The sequence below is a fragment of the Phodopus roborovskii genome, unplaced genomic scaffold, assembly GCF_943737965.1.
Source record: "Phodopus roborovskii unplaced genomic scaffold, PHOROB, whole genome shotgun sequence".
Classification (NCBI taxonomy): domain Eukaryota; kingdom Metazoa; phylum Chordata; class Mammalia; order Rodentia; family Cricetidae; genus Phodopus; species Phodopus roborovskii.
Window position 1 is genome coordinate 69,837,268 of NW_026126418.1, and position 19,380 is coordinate 69,856,647.

General features: G+C 47.2%; 1 protein-coding gene across 2 annotated transcripts in view; it reads left to right on the top strand.

Annotated features, from left to right (window-relative positions):
* Window positions 1-19,380, top strand: part of Ak8 (adenylate kinase 8) — a 110,356-nt gene that overhangs the window by 88,685 nt on the left and 2,291 nt on the right. For both annotated transcript variants that reach the window (XM_051184993.1, XM_051184994.1), the window contains one exon: window positions 19,136-19,216. In XM_051184993.1, coding sequence (XP_051040950.1) covers window positions 19,136-19,216 — 81 coding nt within the window. The remainder of the gene's footprint in view (window positions 1-19,135; window positions 19,217-19,380) is intronic.

Here is a 19,380-nt window from a genome sequence, read left to right on the forward strand (position 1 = left end):
CCCTCCCCAGGTTAGTTGAATCCCCCCCCCCCCCCCCCCCCCCGGCTCAGGCTGTAGAAATGTCTGACAACAAACTTAACCTCTGGGAATCTTAATTGTTCCCCAGGATCAGTGATGCAGTGGTAGGTTAAATGTGCCTATGCGTCTAAGTGTTTTCTTTAAGAATGGCTATACACCCACAGCAGTTGTGCTCTCTCTCTCTCTCTCTCTCTCTCTCTCTCTCTCTCTCTCTCTCTCTCTCTCTGTGTGTGTGTGTGTGTGTGTGTGTATGTGTGTGTGTGTGTGTGTGTGTGTAGGTATACTCACCCTTCCCTGTGGTTCACACATGGAGGCCAGAGGTCAAGAATGGAGGTTTCTATTGCTTTCCAAATTTAAATTTAGAAAAATTATTTTAATGGGTGTTTTTTTCTGCATGTGCATCTGTGCCCCGATGTGTGTGCACTGCCTGTGGAGGCCAGAAGAGGGTGTTGTACCCCCTAGAACTATTTTTTAGATGATTATGAGCCACTATGTGGATGCAAGAACGGAACCTGGATCCTCTGCAAGAGCAACAAGTGATCTCAACCACTGAGCCATCTCTGTAATCCACCTGATTTTTGAAACAACATCTTACTGAGCCTGGAGCTGGCCATTTCAACCACTGTCTCTGCCTCCCAAGCACTGGAGTTATTACATAAGCCACTTTTACACGGGTGCTAGGAATCCGAACTCAGGTCCCCCTGCTTGTACAGCAGGCGCCGTACCCCACTGAGCCAGCTCTCCAGCCCCAGTAGTTACTTTTTAATGTATATGTAGTATATTTAACTAGTAACAATTATGCCCATTTCTAGGACTTTGAGTGGCCAGCCCCAAGCAATACAAGACAGGCTGGGAAATACTAGGTCCAACGATGAAAACAAGTCCCTTTTTGAGGAGATGTGCATTGCCACCTTGACAAGTTGGGAGCTGATGGGCATCAGTCATCTGTGGGGGATGAGCAAAGGCAACACTAGCTCCTGATGGGCGTAGGTCCCTTGAACTGGTCACCTCTGCTCTTTACTCCAGTTTCTATTGCTGTCCTGTGAGTTGGGGGAGTGGGGAGCAGGAGGGGGCTTGAACATGCCAGAACTATGAATCCTTTTGGAGAACAGTCCTAAAGTCAGACAGCTTAGTCTGAATTCATGTCAGTAAACAGATGTTTAGCGACCACACTTAGCTGAATTCTAGAGCAACCCTAAGCAGAGTTCTTCTGAGTGACCAGGACACACAGACTAGCTTGCACTTTAGGCCAATGCGCATAAGCTGAAGGCAGGGCAGACTTCTGGAGCTGATGGGCCCCAAGGATGAGCAAGAAACTCATGGGGAAGAGAGATCATGGCCTGACAGAGGAAGGTTCAGGAAGGGCCAAGGTGGAAGACAGAGCAAGCCTCCATCTCCCTGGCTTTCTTACTTCACCATGGAGCCCCAGTTTCTTCATCTCTAGTGTGGGATCAATAGTACATGCTCTGTGAAGCTGCAGAAGGTACAAATGAAGTGGTTTACACATACAGCAAGGAGCTGCAGCAGTTGTCCGTGGAGAATAGGGTTAACAGTAAACCCCAGGAGCAGCCCAGATGGCTCCATCCCAGATCTGGTACTGCTGTCAAAAGAATGGGAAGTCTTTTTACCTCATCATCCCACTCCCTCAGCCGTAAGAGGGCAGCCATCTTTCCTACATCATGCTAGGTGGGTGAATAGTCTCATACGGGAGGAGGAAGAGCCTCAGCTACCAGCCCTGTCACCATCATCCCACACTGTGGAGATCTTTCCCGCTAATGGTCATAACCCCTGTGGCTGCCCTGGATTGAAATGTCAGTCACGTTAGCTGCTCCTGGTCAAACATGTTCAGTTGTCATCTGCTGGGTGCCCACGGCAACCACTGTGGCATAATAGAGACAAGCACAGCACTGAACTGGGAACACTGATGGGTCCGGAATTATGTATTTAATTCACAGTTTGAATAGAGTGCTCATAAAATCTTGATCATGATAGAGAGGCTAATAAACACTTCAGACCATAATGATCTGGGGGTTGCAGGGGGGTGGCTTGGGGGCAGCAGTTAGTTTTAAAGTGGTTAGAGACAGAGAAAATCAGCCAGGCAGAACTCTCCAGACACCAATCCATGGAGTTGTCTATGTGGGGTTGGTAATGATCTTGAGTGAGCCATATTATGGGTATGTGGATGTTAATTTGAAAGGCATACATGTGGAGGGTTGTGCTGCTACGTGTGGGCCTCACCCTGTGCCTTGTACTATGTAACAGCAGGTGCAGCTTGCCAGAAGGCATCAACATTCAACAGCATCGATGAGGCATTGCAAAGCTGGAGCCCAGAGGGCAGCCAGGGGCCTCTTTCAGCTCAGCAGGCCACATGTGTACCTTGGTGTGTGGGAGATGCTGTCCAGTGTAGCAAATGTGCCCCAAACCACTGACCTGTTGTGATCCCCTGTTGGGTGGAGTTGCTGTGTAGGTGTGGAAAAGCTACTGCCCTGCAGGATAGGTGTAGCACAGGTTCAAATCCTGTTTTGCACATACTGGTCACATGACTTTGGGCAGCTCGCTCTCCTTTTCTGCAAAGTGGATGTGGTGATGAGCACCTGTGGTAGGAGGTAAATTAGCAAAGCCCATTCTGAGCTCTGAAGAAAGGCCTGTCCGCCACCTGGTGTGGCCAGAAAGATGCCATTGGGTAAGGTGTCAAGAACAGGATCTTGCTATGTCGTCCATCGGGGCTGGCCTTGACTTCCTGAGTTCTAGGATCATGGCTGTGAACCACCACAACCAGCTGAGAAAGAACCTGAAATCATGTCGTCAGGGCTGTTGGCATCTGGGGGTGAGAGGGCAGGTCAGGTTTGACTTATGCTTTGGAGACATTGGTTTGTGAGCCATAAGAGGGGAAGGTTTCAGGGTTTGGTTACCATGAACAGTGAGGTGTTTGTGTTTGTGTTTGTTTGTTTTGAACAGTAAGTTTTAAAGTGAGCAACATGGTTGTTTAACATGGGAAGATGCAGAAGCCCTCCCCTGCCCCCTGCTGGCTCTTCTCCCAAAGCCCAGCTGATGCTGAGCTGAGCCCCCCCCCCCCCAAATAGCCTAGGTGCCATGGAAGGTTGCAGATCTCATTTCCTGCCCTGGAGCTGCCTGGTAGAGCAGTTCTCAACCTGTGGGCCAAGAGCCCTTTGAGGGAGTTGCATATCAGGTATCCCACATATTAGGTATTTACACTATGATTAATAATAGTAGCAAAAGTACAGTTGTGAAGTAGCAACAAAATAATTTTATGGTTGGAGTCACCACACATGAGGACCTGTATTAAAGGGTCACAGAATTAGAAAGGTTGAAAACCACTGGCCTAGTCAAGTCTGAGTGCTTCCCTCCTGGTAACAATCCTGTGTATGAGCCTTAGCTGTTGTTTCTGTCTCCTCAGAAAAGGACGAAAACAAAAGGAATCAGAACCCAAAGGGACTGGTGGGAATGTGGACAGAGGACAGAGGTTACTCTTTCAGTCTCTGTAAAAGTGTCCATATGAGGAAAAACAAAACAATAACCCCCCCCAAACAACAAACAAAACAAAACAAAACAAAAACCTACCAGCAATGGGGCCCACAAAAACAACAAACCTATACGTTTGGAAATCTTTGAGGATAGGAGCCACTCACTGGCCAAATGACTGTGGAATTAGAGGCTCCTGGGGTTCTCTGGTCCTGGGAAGTCAAGATGCAGCGCTACCAATGCCCCCATGGGTGCTCTCTTGATACCCTGCAATGACACTAGCTCTCTATGTCATTCTCTGTGGCTGAGGTCCACTGCTTTCACTAATGCACCCTTCAGAGAGACACCTTTGATTCTGTGGATGAGATTCTGGAGCTGGCACACTTTAGTTGGTGGGCATTTATGAAGTAGCTACTGTATGTCAGGCCTTGTCCCAGGAATGAACAACAAAGCAAAGGACAATGAGGGTTCGTTCTGCCCCTTTGGGGTAGATGGCAAACATGTCCCCATCTCCTAAGAGGGGACTGCAAAGAGACAAAGTGGGAACAGAGTATCATCTCAGCAGAGTCCTAGTGGTAGGCATGTGGTGACCCAGGACATGGACATCCTAGGCTAAGAGACTGACTGGCCTGTGGAGAGCCAGGACCAGCAGAAAGGCCTGTGGCCAGGAGTGTGAATTGAGGACCAGGAGGCCTGAGAGCACATGGCTGACTCCTGAACTGAGCCAGGTGTCACACAAGGGTTGGACATTTACAGGTCGTCCAAAGCATGACCAAGAATATAATATAAGAGCTAGAGCAAATGGAGCAGGAATGTCATTTTTCCTTTGATTGGCCTCATAGCTTTAGGCCCCTCCCTCTGAGCTCCCTGGAGCCAATCACAGAACTGTTTCAGCAGGCTACAGAGAGTAAATATGACCACAAGTAAATTGTGCTACATGAAAAAAACATGCTACAATATTGCATACCATAGGACATCATACACATGGAATACCCAAGACTCACAGGCAGAAGGCAGGGCATCTGTGGCAGTGGAGAGGATTGTGCGTGCCACTGTGAACACACTGGATGCCACTGACTTGCAACTGTCTTAGTTAAAATAAATGATGAAGACTGATGAGACAGCTCAGGGCATGGAGGCCATCATGGCTTAGTCTGAACACTTGAGTTTGATCCTCAGGACCCACAAAGTAGGAAGAGAGAACAGGTGCCCACAAGTTATCTGTTGGCCTTTGCGCTACATGCTATGGCTCATACATGAGCATGCACGTGCACGTGCATGCGCGCGCGCACGTGCACACACACACACACACACACACACACACACACACACACACACACACACACACCATAATTTTAAAACTTTGTAAATTGATGAAGCCTGACATGGCTGTAACCCTAGCATCAGGGAGATAAAAACAAGAGGATCAGGAATTCAAGGTCAGCCTGGGTTACAATGTGAGACTGTGTCTAAAAGCAAAATAAAAGAACAAAAATGTAAATGATGGCCAAACCTGCTTGAAGAGAAAATGAGAGTAAGTGGTAACACAGCTAAGCACCTGCAAAGACACTGGGAGCCCAGCAGCCATGGGGCCCCAAGACTGTGAAGCAACTGCCCCACCCATAGAGTGAGGGCAGCTCTGCCATCTGCATCCTGCCCACACAGAACAGAGCTAAGGTGTCTGTCTCACCAGAGAGTGTCTGTGTGGTCACCATTCCCACTGGGAATTAACTGGTCAGAATTTGGCCTACCTGTACCAGGGGTGTGACCTGGAAAAGCTGGCTAGTCAGTGCAAGCCCTAGCCCCTATTCTTATCCAGTGGAGGACAATGGCACCCAGCACCTGCAGGGAAAGACTCGTGAGACACAGCTATGGGATGTGCTTGCCCACAGTCAGTGCTGAGGGTGAAGGCTGGTGACCACTCAGACCCTTTGCGGGAAAGTTACCAAAACAAGAGGTGCGCACCAGCCTGCTCCCAACCCTTAGTTACAGGTAACTTGTGTGTTCGATCCTTTTGTTCCTGTCTCTCTAACCTGTCACATATCTTAATCTTTTTTCGAGGTCTGATCATTTCTTTGTTATTCTATTTTTTGTTTGTTTGTTTTTTGGAATAGGGTTTCTCTGTATTGATTTGGAGCCAGTCCTGGAACTAGCTTTGTAGACCAGGCTGGCCCAGAACTCATAGAGATCTGCTTGCCTCTGCTGGGGGGGGGTTTGGGGATAGGGGTGGGGATGCTGGGATTAAAGGCTTGTGCCACCAATACCTAGCTCTTATTACTCTAATTTTGACTGGACCTAGAAGTAGCTCTCAGCAAGGGCAGCCTAAATCCTGTGGTCAATCTCTTCCTGATGTTTTTCTTAGTGTGCTGTTTCTTCTATACATTGGCATTTGTGTTTCAGGATAATGGAGGAACAAGAGTCTTGAGTGTGTTGGTGCAGGGCCTCTTTGTTTCTCTAAGGCTTTCCCACAACATCATCATCTTTAGAGAGACTGGAAGCTACTGCCGCAGCTCGGTAGTATCCAGTCAGTCCTGAGTATCCTGCTCTCCTGCCAGCAATAACCAAGTTGAGCACTCGGGTTGTCATCCACAATGCATCCACGAACAGACATGCTCTTCCTCTCCCCAGTTCCCCTTGGTGTATAACAGGAGTGCTCCTTACTCTACAGCAGGTGCAGTCTGCCCTGGGTCAAGATGCCTTGCTTCACGGGAAAACGTTGCTTGTTGTTCCCACCACTGATTCTGAGCACATCAGCCTCCACTCTTCACCAGAGCATCAGCAGCCACTTCTGTGGCCAGATGCTTCTCCCAGCAAGTGTGAAACTTATGTTTACCATCCTCATGGATGAGTTTCCCGACAGTCTGTGGCTGTCTCTACTTCATCTTGACAAGGCTGACTGCCTATGGGGTGCCATGAAAAAGTGCATTTTAATCCTCCCTTTAATTTTACATATCAATCCCAGTTCCCTCTCCACTTTTTTTTTTTTTTTTTTTTTTTTTAAGTTGGAGGAGGAACATATTTATTGGGCTCACAGTTCTAGTCCATTACCAAGGAATTTCCAAGCAGGAACTTGGGGCAGGAACGGGAGAGACAAGAACTGATACCATTGAGGGACACTGCTTACTGGCTTATTCTCTGTGGCTTGCTCATCTTTCTTACGGCAGCCCAGGATCACCTGTCCCAGGATGGCATCTCTAAATTGTGGGGTCCACCCCAGGTTCCGAGATGGTGTCTGATGTCTGCTGCCACGGGGAGCAAGTGGTTCTCCGTGCTGGTGCTGCGTGCCTGTGGAACTCCGAGGGGAGGTGCTTGCTGAAGGAATGAATAATAGTAGTTGATTTGTCCTTGAGGCATTGATCTGTACTCTTTTCTCACCAGCCCGTCTTACACCTGGCACTTGGGTCAGACTCATTCTGCCTCTGTTTATCCTCAGAGTCTAGCAGCCATGTGTCCTTGTCCTCTGTCTGTCTACTTTTGTGGCAGAATGGCACCTACACCATATCAGGGGATTTTTCTAGGAGACAAGGGGTGTCACTCGGGCCCTGTACATCTTACTTCTGTCTCTGAGGGTAAAGCACAGTGTAGCATGCTTGAAGTATTAGGTTCAGTCCTCAGTAAAAGCAAAACCAGAGCATTTAAATTCTGCCACAAGGACAGAGTCTGGCCCAGTCACACATGCCACCTGAGCTCACTGTGCTGTTCCTTTCATCTTAAATGGATGCTTTTCTTTCTTTTTTTTTTAGAAGATTACCTTTGGGGGCTAGAGAGATGGTTCAGCAGTTTAGAACACTGTCTGCTCTTGTAGAAGACCTGAGTTTAGTTCCCAGTACCTACATGGTGGTTCACAATGTAACCATCTGTAACTCCAGTTCCAGCCATCTGTCCTCTTCTGGCGCTCATATGATACACATACATCCATGCAGGTAAAATACTCACACACATAAACTAAAAGTAAATACTTAAGAGAAATAAATACAAAATAATCTTTTCAGGGTCAGGGTGTAGCTTGGAGTGGCAGAGCATTTGTGCAGTAGGTGGCTTCCACTCCCCACACCTCCTTAACAATAACAGACATCTTTCTCTGAGGATTTTATGGCTAATGTTTTTCCTAACGGTAGAAACAGCACAGTCACGATGTAAATACAGCAAATAGGCCTATAGAAAGTAGGTGGCCCTTTTGGTTGTCGTCCTGCCTATCTGGCCCCAACCGCCAGTCGTTCTGATCCACTAGGCACCTGCACATCTGTCCAGGTTTACCTTCCTTGTCAAGCAAAATCAGACTATGTATTCTATGCCATCACACAGCTTTTAATATTTTTTCAGATTTCATCTTTTTTTTGGGGGGGAGTCTCACACTGTAAGCCTAGGCTTGCCTCAAACTCAGGATTCTACTCAAGCTTTGATTGGCAAACTGACAAGTGTGTTGGGCTTGTTTACGGAGTACAAGTGAGGGGCTGCTTACAGGATTGTGGGTGACCCCATCAGCCCACCCCAAGACATGCAGTTTATTCCAGGTCAGTTGAAATACTGGGATTCTCTCCACTACTGCTCAATTCTAGCACCATCCACACCCTGCCTTAAGTGAGTAAGTAAACTATGACTTCTTACTATCGTACTGCTTTCCCTCAAAGAGGATGGGGCACTGATGATAGGCCCATGACAGGGCTAAGATGCTGACACTGTCCAGGAGTACAGTGGGGTTGATCATGCTGGCTTTTGATTTGTTCATGTGCATGTATAATTGTGTACATGCTTATCTCTCCTCCCCCCCCCTGTGTGTGTGTGTGTGTGTGTGTGCATGTTCACTTGTAATTCTCTCATGTGAAAGTCAGAATTGCCTTGGAAGCCTAGAAACCACAGTAGGATTCTGGAAATGGACCAGTCAGTCTGTATGGAAGCTCTGACCATCTGAGGAGAGCTAGGAAACTTCTGAGTGGTAGAATCTGAAGGCAGCCCCTCCCTCTAGCATCCCTCAGATCTGGCTGGGAGGGAGGTGGGACCCTTTCTCACCTCCTCTCAGCTCTCCTTCTTCACAGCATGACAGGATCTTTTCAGTTGCTTTTTGCCCATTTCCTTTCTTGAGGCTTCCAAGCATCTGGAAGCAGACATTTAAGTTTGAGTCCAAGTTTGCCATGCTCTGCATTTAATGAAGCCTCCAAGTGGCTGCCCTGTACCTAAGGACAAAGTCAGGCCTAGAGGAGACACTTAGAGAGGAAAATGCCTAGGTGGGCTGCCCTGGGGAAAACTCTGAAGTCTGGATGTGGACTAGGCTGGGGAGGGGGTCACAGGGTAAAAACAATACAGGTGGTTGAAGAATTCAGATCCTACCTCCCCTGCAAAAAAAAAAAAAAGGGGGTCAAGTCCCAAGGGTCCCCAAGGTCATGAAGTCAGCTTCTGGAATGAGTGTTCCTTAGTAAAACAAAAGGTGATTGATCACATGCTGAGCCCTTTTAATCACCTAATGGCTGGGGACCTTTGGGTTCCTAGGTTTCTGGTGAGGCCAGGCCAGACACTGTAAGGACACCCAAGTTTGGCCTTGCTTCTCCACATTACAGCCACAACACTGACACAGACAATTGAAGTATTTGAGAACAATGAAATATGCATGGCTATCTGTGACAGCCCCGCAAAGTCGGGCAATTAGCTGCGTAATCTGAGAGGGGAGCCGGCCCTCAGCAGCCTGAGGCTTCCCATTAGTTAAATGCATTTTGTACGTCCTCATCCCATCAAATCAACTAACACTTCCTTTAATTGGTTCATGAATTATACAGCCGCCCCCTGCATTATAATTTAATCGCCTGTAAACATTCATAGGGCCCCACCAGTAAAGTGTATCGGCGCTCATTAATTCGTTAATTCCAGCAGATGGAAGGGGAGATGGGACGAATGGTTTCGGAACAGAGCGCCTTGGGCAATGGAAGAAGGGAGAAAAGGTGGGGGCCACTTAGGGTTTTTTTTCAGGGCTGTCAGAAACTCAATCTGTGAGCTGTCAGCAGCCCAGACCAGTCCCCCACCCCCTCCACTTCTAGACTGCAGGGAAGTGACTGGTGGATTCATAGGGAGGCTTGTCAACTGGCTTTAAACATCAAGCCAGCGGGTAAACCGGGCCCAATGTAAATTAATTCTTGTCTTACAGCCCCCCTCTCTGTGTCCCCATGAATATTTCATGGAGGGCGGCATAAATATTAATTCTAATAGCTCTGCACAGTGGTTATTATTTCTGTTTTATGACAAATATTCATAAAATATTCAAGACCCTTTTTTAGAACATTTACACACTTGATTGTGAATTTTCCCAGTTTCCTGGGGACACTGTAAACATATTGGGGTTCTCTTGATGGACTCTTCCCCCTTAATTAATACCACTAGCTATTAATATTTAATCAGGCTTGATTTTTTTTTTCCAGAAGTAAAACCTATTACGTTGCCAAGCCAAAGGGTATTATCTTCCCTTTCTGTCTGTAAAATGGGAAGTTTCTGCCCCCACCTCCTAAGACTCTGACCCCTGGGTAAGCTGACAAAGAATGGCCTTCTTGCATTTATTTTGAAGACCTTATCTGTTCCCTTTTAAGCAAATGTCTAGACATAGCCTAACTAACTGTAGTGAAATTCTTCACAAGAGGGCTGTTGCTGTTCTTATGCAAGGATTTAAGATAATTTTGGAGTAATTAAAGTGTGAGTTTAAGGAACACAGTGAGGGGTTCCTCAGGCAAGTCAGCCGTGGTTGGGGGTGAGCAGTCTTTTACAGTCTACATTGTTTCTCTTTGCCCCAAGAAGAGCTAGCTAACTGTGAACCATCCTCCATGAGGAGGGTGAGGAGCAAGTCAGTCCTTGGGCAGCCACAGAGAAACCTGAGCTACATGCTATGAGTTAAGTGGCTTCAGTGTTCATTGTGTGTCCCCTAAGTCTCACTAGAGACTTCTGGAATGTTTTAATAACTTGGGGGAATATAATCATGGTTATTTGACATAAAAGACCACAGCAGGGTAGCACTAGAGCATCCTGGAGTCTGATGGACCTGGAGCCCAGTTTAGAGACAGCCCTTGAAATGGTCAGGATCACAGCACCTATGTAGGTGTTTCTCGTGGTGGAGGGTGGTGCAGGAATGTGTGGCAGGCCTAGTACAAAGCCCTGGCACATAGTGTTGACAAACATTTTTGATGGGGGATGATGATGGTGGTGATTAAGGAAGTGATGCTGCTGCTGCCAGTGATGATGATGACAGCAATGGTGATGACAGTGACTGATGGTGATGACGGTGACGGGGAGAGTGGTAGGGGTGATGACAATGGTGACATGGTGGTAATAATGGCGATGGTGGTGGTGACATCAATGGTGGTGGTGGTGAACCAAAAGCCAAAGATTCAAACTGAAGCCAGGAAGCAAAGCACTTTTGAAATCTTCAAGGAGATGGTCCAGGTAGGCCAGTGGGACAAAGAGAAGTAATAATCCCTCAGAATATAACAGCTTTAGCAGGCCCAAGAGAAGTGGGCCAGGGAGGGTGACAATCAGCCTCTGTAAGTCTCAGTTCCCTCTCTTGCATTTGTGACAATGGATGGAAACCATCATGCTTCCTGAAGGCACAGAGCAGGGGTCATTAGCATGGAGGGAAATAAGCACAGTACAGAGGTTTTAAAGGGTACACATCTGGGAGCGGTCCTAGGGCCAAGTCTTGGCCACTTTCCAGCTGAATAACTGTCCAGAGCCTTGCTCTTTATGGCCTGTGATGTGTCAATGTGTGAAGTGTCCTAGTACCACAGCCTCACAGGGCGCTGTGAGGATTAAGTAAGGCAATGTATTCACATTCACAGGGGCCAGCTCAAGGCTCAATAATCCCATAGCCATGCTCACACCAGAAGGGCCATAGTCCTGGCTGGTCCCCAGAGGCTGCAGCATGTGACAGGCAGTGTGCTCCCTCTCCTGAGCCTCTACTCTGTGTGTCATTTCCCAGTTCCATACTTAGTGATGTCAGTCAGGTAGGCAGCTTCCAACTATGTTGGGAGAATTTATACCAGAGGAATGGGCAAATGCTCTAATTTTCAGGGTTCCCCGTGACATGCATAAACTGAATTATCTGTAAACCATGAAGCAAGGATGAGGACAAGGAATGCATGAGCTTTGCACTCCTACCAATATCAAGGTATGGTTACCTTTATTATTCTAGCCATTGGTTTCTGTTATGTTTTTGGAAATAGCATTTCACTATGTTATCCAGGCTGACCTCAAACCCTTAAACTCAAGGGCATCCTCCTGTGTCAGTCTCTTGAGTGAGCTGGGCACAACACTGCCATGTCAGTCTTTTCCTATCCATTTTAAATGGATTCACAGAATTTCACCTATTTGTTTATTTTTGAGACAGAGCGTCATGTAGCCAAGCTACCTTTAAACCTATTAATGGAGCTGAAGATGACCTTGCGCTTCTGATCCTCCTGCTTCTACTTCCTAAATGCCGGGATTATAGGCATGTACCACCATGCCAAATTCTGTAGTTCTGTTCTGGGGACAAAACCCTGGGCCTCATGCATATTAGCTAAGCATACTACCAATGTAGCTATACTCCCCAGTCCCAATACACTTTCTTTTTTTCAATTAATATATCACGAGCACATTCTTTGCTGTGGAATTTCTGTTGTACTAATGCTCACAAGCCAATATCTCTGTGTTTCTTCATTTGGAAATTGTGGTCATCTCAAACAAGAAAGTCCCACAAGGGAGATGTTTTCAAACCTTTCTGGGTAGTTTTAACTGTCAGCTTGATACAATCTATAATGACCTGGGAAGAGAGTCTTAATAAGGAATTTTCTAGATCACTTTGGCTTATAGGCATGTCTGGAATGGGGATGGTTGTCTTGATTGTTAATTGATCTAGGGAGACCCTGCCCACTGCGGGCAGTACCATTCTCTAGGCAGAGATTCCTGAATAGTATGAGGAGAAATCTAGCTGAAAGCAAGCCAGCAGGCAAGGATGTCTTTGTTCGCTCTCTGCTCTTGACTGTAGAGATGTGACCTTGAGACATGAACTATTTCAAGTTCCTTCCACTGTGCCATCTAAGCTGTGATGGACTATAACCTGGAACTATCAGCTAAAGTAAACCCTTCTCTTCCCTAAGTCATTTTGGTCAGGGCATTTTATCATAGTAACCAAAATGAAACTAGAAACAGCACTTGGGCTGTTTGGTTGGGTTAGCAAGGTAGTGGTCAGAAAAAAAAAAAAAAAAACACTTGCATTCTCTGAGTCCTAGAGAGATGGCTCAGTGGCTAAGAACATTGGCTGCTCTTGCACAGAATATGGATTTGGTTTCCAGCAACAACATAGGAGCTCACAACTGTATGTAACTCCAGTCGAGTTACTCCAGCACCCTCTTCCAGCCTCTGTGGCACCAGACACACACATGCATTCATGGCAGGCACTCACATATACATATAGAATCAGTACACCTTTTTTTCTTAAAAAAAAAAGGATTTGCACTCTCTTGTCAATGTTTGATGTTGGTCTAGCTGTAAAAGACACATGGATCTGTGACTTAATTGTCTAAGTCAAAAGCACCAAAAAGTCAGGCAGTGGTGGTACACGCCTTTAATCCTATCACTCAGGAGGCAGAAGTAGGTGGATCTCCAAGTTCGGGGCCAACCTGGTCTACAGAGCGAGTTCCAGGACAGGTTCAAAAGCTATAGAGAAGCCCTGTCAGAAAAACAAAACAAAAAGCACACACTTGCGCGCGCGCACACACACACACACACACACACACACACACACACACACACACACCAAACAAACAAAAAACTCAAAACCAAAAAACTGGAATTGTGTGTGTATGTGAAAGAGAGGGAGAGAAACAGACACGCACACAGACTAGACCAGAGGTCAGCTATGACTGCCATTCCTTCAGCTGCCCACCTTCCTTTGGGCTAGAACTTGCCAAGCAGGCTAGGTGGCTAATCACAAACTCCAGGGACTCTCCATCTCCAGCACTGGGATTGTCAGTGCATACTCTCAGGGCCTGTTTGTTTTTCTTTTTAGATGGGTTCTGCAGACTGAGCAGGGCCTTCTGGCCTCCTTGAGCTATCTCCAGAGCTCTAGAATTTAGTTTTTAGGACAGCAGAATGATGGAGGAACACAGATGGGGGGGGGGGGGAGTGTGTGTGGTGAGAACTGCTCCTGTTAAAATGTTTCAATTTCACAAGTGTCTTGAGGGCTTAGGTAAGGTCTGTGTCCTGCTGGCCTGGCCTTCTTGTCTCAGGGATGTGGATCTCAGCCTTTTACTATTCATGTGACACAAAGCCAGGATGAGGGTGCACATGCCAGCCAGAGACCTTACGGATGAAGCCTTACCTGAATGGCTCGAGCAGCTAGCTGCACACTTCTCCCTCCTCACTCCTGTCCCTTCCAAGCCCCAAGGATGGCCTGAGATGTCTCAGGCTCCCTGGGGACCCTGGTGAAGGGTTTGCTTCACAGGTGGTGGCCAGCTTGTCTCCTATTACTCTTGCCTTACACTCATTTGCTTTTCTCTGTGGGAAAAGCTTGCAGAACTACCTGGCTCCGACAATTGGCTTTCCCTTATTGTCTGGGGAGCTCCTGGGTGGCAATGTGCACAGGAAAAAAATTTCTTTTCCTTTCTTCTCAGTGGTGAAGGAGATAGACATTTTAAGTGGGCTTTTAAAAGGAGCTGGATTATGCAGCAGTATCCTGGGTCATTCTCCTTCAACCAGGCTGCTGTGTTTGGAAATGCACTTCGTAAACTGCCAGGAGCACTCGCTAATTTACTAGTTAACAGCAGGGAGAGTGAGTTTGTTGCTTGCCCCTGGAGAGACTGCAGGTACTGCCAGGGTGGGTTTGCACTGTCAATTATGGACTGTTTTCAACAAGAACTGGCCGGTGGGAGCCCTTGTTTTGAAGGAGTGGGAGCTGTAAGTGAGAGGGACTGTCACTGATGCTCAAGGCCAGACACAAGAAGCCCACAGTGGTGGGATCAGGTGCTGGTACTTGCCCTTTGGTTTTTCAGATATGCTTATCAGAGTGAAACAGCCACATGGCAAGCACTTTAAAATCCTGGCCAGAGAAGCCATGTGTCCAGGCTCTCTGCATGGCTCTTCCTGGGCATAGCCTCTCTCAACAGTGAATTCCAGGAATGTGCAGGTTTGGCCTGTGACCCAGGCACCTGTCTGGAGGGCCAGGAAGCCAACTGCATAGAATTGAAGCTGTGCTTTGCTATGATGGGATCAGGCCAGTTTGTGTGCCGACACCCACCCTGTCCACTTTCAGCATATGTGTTGGCTCTCAGCATTTGCCAGGCAGGAAGTACACAGTACCAACAAGGCAGCCACAGCCCACGTCCTGAACCTTGGTGTGTTTAAGGGCTGAACCTGTTACAGTTTTAATCTGGACTGAGCGTCCTCTGGTGGAGAGGAGAGAACGTGTGGTAGAAACTGAGGCTGGGCAGGCAGCTCAGCTGGTGAAGTGTTTTCTGGATCCCTCCCCTGAACTCATGGGAAAATGCCTGGCGTGCTAGCCCAGGGAAGGCAGGGACAGGAAGATCCTCAGCTAGCCAGCACCGCTCTAGGAAAATGAGAGACCCTGTCTCAAAGGAGGTGGACAGGGTTCCTTAAGATGATCCTGGAGGATGTTTTGTGACTTCCATATGCTCATCAGCTAAGAGCATTTGTTACTTTTGCAGAGAACCAAAGTCCTATTCCCAGAACCCATGTGTCGACTCACAACCATCCATAATTCAGTTCCCAGGGATCTGATGCCATCTTATGGCCTCTGTGGGCACCATGTACATAAGTGGTACACAGATATAGATGCACATAAAATAAAATCAACTAAACCTAAAAGAAGAAATAAAAGAACTGGCTCCTGCTTTGTGCTCCTGGAACACTGGAATTTGCCATTGAAGGAGGACTACCATGGTCCCCTTCCATGTCTTGGATGATGCCTCCAGTCTAGCAATGTGCTTTGTCCATCACTCAGCCTCCATCACTCCATCACACTCATCTGTGGTGCTGTTAGTGTTTTCACTGGCAGCTCTCTTCTTTCCTGGTCCTCCTCATTGGTGGTCACTGTAATTCTTCCTGAGAGGAAACACCTTGAGTTATACCACAGCCAGACACAGCCACAGATCGTCTGGACAGAAAGAGTCCTGGTGCCTTCCAGCCTGAAAGGAGGGCTTCCCATGGCAGAGGCTGAGTCTTTGATATACTGGAAGGAGGAGGCAACTTGAGCCTTTTTCAAAAAAGTATCTTCAGACACACACTTTCCCCTTTGGATATCAGTTTCAGAAATTCCAGAGCAGTTAGGGCACCTGCACATGGTGTTGCCAACTGTGCCAACTTATGTAGTTCATAATTTTGGATACAAATGCTTGATCAGATATGTGTTTTTCCCATTCTGGCTTATTTTTTTAATATATTTTGATATGCAGAGGGTTATTTTTTAAATTACTGTGTGTGTGTGTGTGTGTGTGTGTGTGTGTGTGTGTGTGTGTGTGTTGGTCAGAGACCAGTTACAGGAATCCGTTGAAGAGGGATAGTGAGAGCAGACATTTCACCTTTTGCATAGTATTGCCTGTTTTGCTGTCGTTGTTGTTTTGTAAGCTGATCTATATTGTCCTTTTTCCTCATGCAAGGTGGCATGCACCTGAGGCAGGAGGATTGAGAATCCAAGTCTGAACTGGGCTGCATAGCAGTTGATAGCCACCTAGGCTACATAGTGAGACCTGTCTACTTAGTCTAAAAATATAATGAATTTCACTTTAAATTTAAAGTTGATTAAAAATATACTAGGCTTCTATTCCCAGATTAAAGCTCACTTAGTTGTAATAATGTATCATTGGACTTTTAATTTATGCAAAGCTATGCATGCCGTATGTTGTGTAAGTTACTTTAACTGTGTAAAGGTGTATTACATTTGTTTATGCTGCTTTAACAATGTAAAGATGTGTTGCTGTTTCACCTTGCCTGCCTAAGGCACCTGACTAGTCTAATGAAAAGCTGAACAGCCAATAGTTAGGCAGAAGAGGGATAGGAGGAGCTGGTGGGCAGAGAGAATAAGTGGGGAAGGGGGAAACCTAGGCTAGAGAGAAGGAGAGAACAAGAGAGAAAGAGAGGGACACATCTGGGCCAGAAGCCAAGCAGCCTCTAGCCAGCCAGACCTGGAGATGGCAGGAAAGTAAGATAGAAAGAAAGAAAGGTAGAAAGCTCTGAAGCAAAAAAACCATGTTAAGTTTCTCTTCATCTAGCAAGAAACAAGCATGAGATAAGGCTGAGCAATCATAAATAATAATATGTCTCCATGGCTGGCCTGAGAAAGAACATCTTGCTCAGCTTTCCCACATCATACCAAGTGTGCCAGGTGTCCGTGTGTTTTGAATGTGAAGGGTTCCATAATTGGCTCATGTGTGTGAATACCTGGTGCCTTTTGTGAAGGTTCTGGAACCTTTGGGAGGTGGAGCCTATCTAGTGCAAGTCTTTCACCGGGGGTTGGGTGCAGGCCTTTTCCCACCTGCTTACCACACCCTGATGGTAGGAACAACGGAAGTGCCTCATTCTCCCGCCACCATGCCTTCTCTACCATGATGCCAGTATCCTTGAACTGTGAGCCAGAATAAATACTTGCTCCCTCAAATTGCTTCTTGTCATGTATTATGCCACAGCAATAAGGGTAACTAAGGCTGGTGAGATGCCTCTGAGGGTGAGGACACTTGCCAAGCCCGATGACCTGAGTTCAATTGCTGGGACCCACAGATGGAAGGAGAAAACCAACTCCTGCATGTTTCTGTAGAGTATGAGGTCCTGTGCACACAGAAGCAACAAGGCAACTAGCAGAGTTAAACACACGGGCTTGTCTCTTCAAAGGAAGGAGACATTTGCCTGTCTCCTGGAATGCTGGGAAAGCATGTAGTTCACAACCTGGTGGTCTTTGCTACCTGTAGGGAGGGCCAAGCTGCACCTGAATTCTCCAGACTAGTTTGGTTATTCCCAACTTTCCCCTCTAAATCTTGAGCATTGCTTCTCAGTCCACAAAACCATTCTTATGAGAGGTGTCATTTGTGCTTTACAACAGCCTTAGAGGCTTCTATGTTAACTTAGGGCCAGGTTACTCCTGACTCCTTTAGGCATTGTGTTTACCTCAGTTATGCTCCTAGACCCTTATCTTGAGCATTGTTTCTGAATCAATAGAACCCCTCTTTATTGAAGAAACCATGGGTACTTTGTAAAGAGTTCCAGTGTAGCTATGCAGTGGTGACATTTAATCCCAACACTTGGGAGGCAGAGGCAGGTGGATCTTTTTGAGTTCAAGGACAGCCTTGTCTACAAAGAGAGTTCCAGGACAACCAGGGCTACCCACACACACAAAAACAAAACAAAACTAAAAAACCAAAAACCAAAAAACAACCCCCCTCAAAAGTGTTTCAATGTAAACATGTCTTAACCTTTGTTGTACCCATGGCAGTGAGTTTACTGTCATCAGGAAACGTTTCCCCAAAATTGTACTATGTTTAAATATGGCTAAAATAAACCATCCGGTGTCAGACTCCAGAAGTTTGAACCAGTTGCAGCTAAGTCAAGCTGAACCAAGTTTCATTTCTTACCTCTCCCATAGAGCATGCAGGGAACCCCACGTTGTTCTTTGACCTCTACATACTTATTGTAGTACATGCCCCCTACTACCTCCTAAAAAAATTAATAAATAAAAGGTTAAAAAAAAAAGAGTAACTTTGGATAACTATGAGGAGGAACCCTACTGGCTCTGGCCACCTCTCTGATGGCTCTGGGCAAGCTGCCTTCTTCTGGAGGCCCTCTGGGTAAGTTTGGGCTTCTATTTCTCCTACTGTGAAGTCATAGATGAAGCTCCCATAGAAAGGGCTGGAGCTGCCTTGCACGTGCCTGGCTTGGCATGGGTCTGCATCCTGCCCGAGCCCCGGTAGCCAGGGGGAGCTCTGAGCTCAGTCTAGCCTCTTCACAGCCCAGGTCACAGCCAAGCCATAGGCATGAGAGAGATAGAGGGAAAAGGGATCTTCTAGCCAAGAGGCATGGAGCAAGGACAGCCCAGGCAGGGTCTGAATAGCCATACCTGGCTGCCTCGAGGGAGCTGGGACAGAAACACATACATGCACACACAGGGAGAATAATGCCAACTATGGCCCTAGGGTGACAAAAGTCTGGCCTGGGGTTCCCTCTGGTGACCAAGGTGACTGTTCTTGTCTTAACTGTAGCAAGATTTAGTTTATGGAGGTAAATGAGTGAAAACAGAGGCCAATGCTCTGCCAGGGACACCAAGGGTAGGGCGCAGCAGGAGGAAGGGAACAGGGTGGCCGAGGAAGTTGACTGTGGTTCCTGTGGAGAGGAATACACAAGGCAGTGTGGGCTCCAAGGTGGCCAATGGTTGATTCTTGAGGGCTCTGGGCTAGTAGGCAGTCTTTACACACCCTAGTATCTGGTACTGGAGTGTTTTTAGTCTGGAGAAGGAGGGCTCTGAGTTTTGGGCTCTAGGTGGGTTTGCTATGTACCCGAAAGTCATGCTGACAGGTCAGCCAGGGAGGAGGAGTATCCCCAGGATTAGCAGGCCCAGGCTCTCAAAGCTTCACCAGGTCCAGACAGTAACAAACATGGTTATTGTGGTCTCTCTCTGCAGGGTATTCTTCCTCAACGTGCCATTGGATTCCATCCTGGAGCGACTGACGCTGAGAAGGACTGACCCTGTCACAGGAGAAAGGTTGGTCGGGGTTACTGATGACTGGTCATGGAGGGCTGTTGGTGGCCAGGCCCCCTGCAAAGCCACCTCTCCACTAAGGTGCTCAGCACTATTGTGGACCTGCTTTGGGATAGCGATGACCACTCCAGACAGAGGCTAGAAACAGGCTTGTTGAGAGCGTTCTG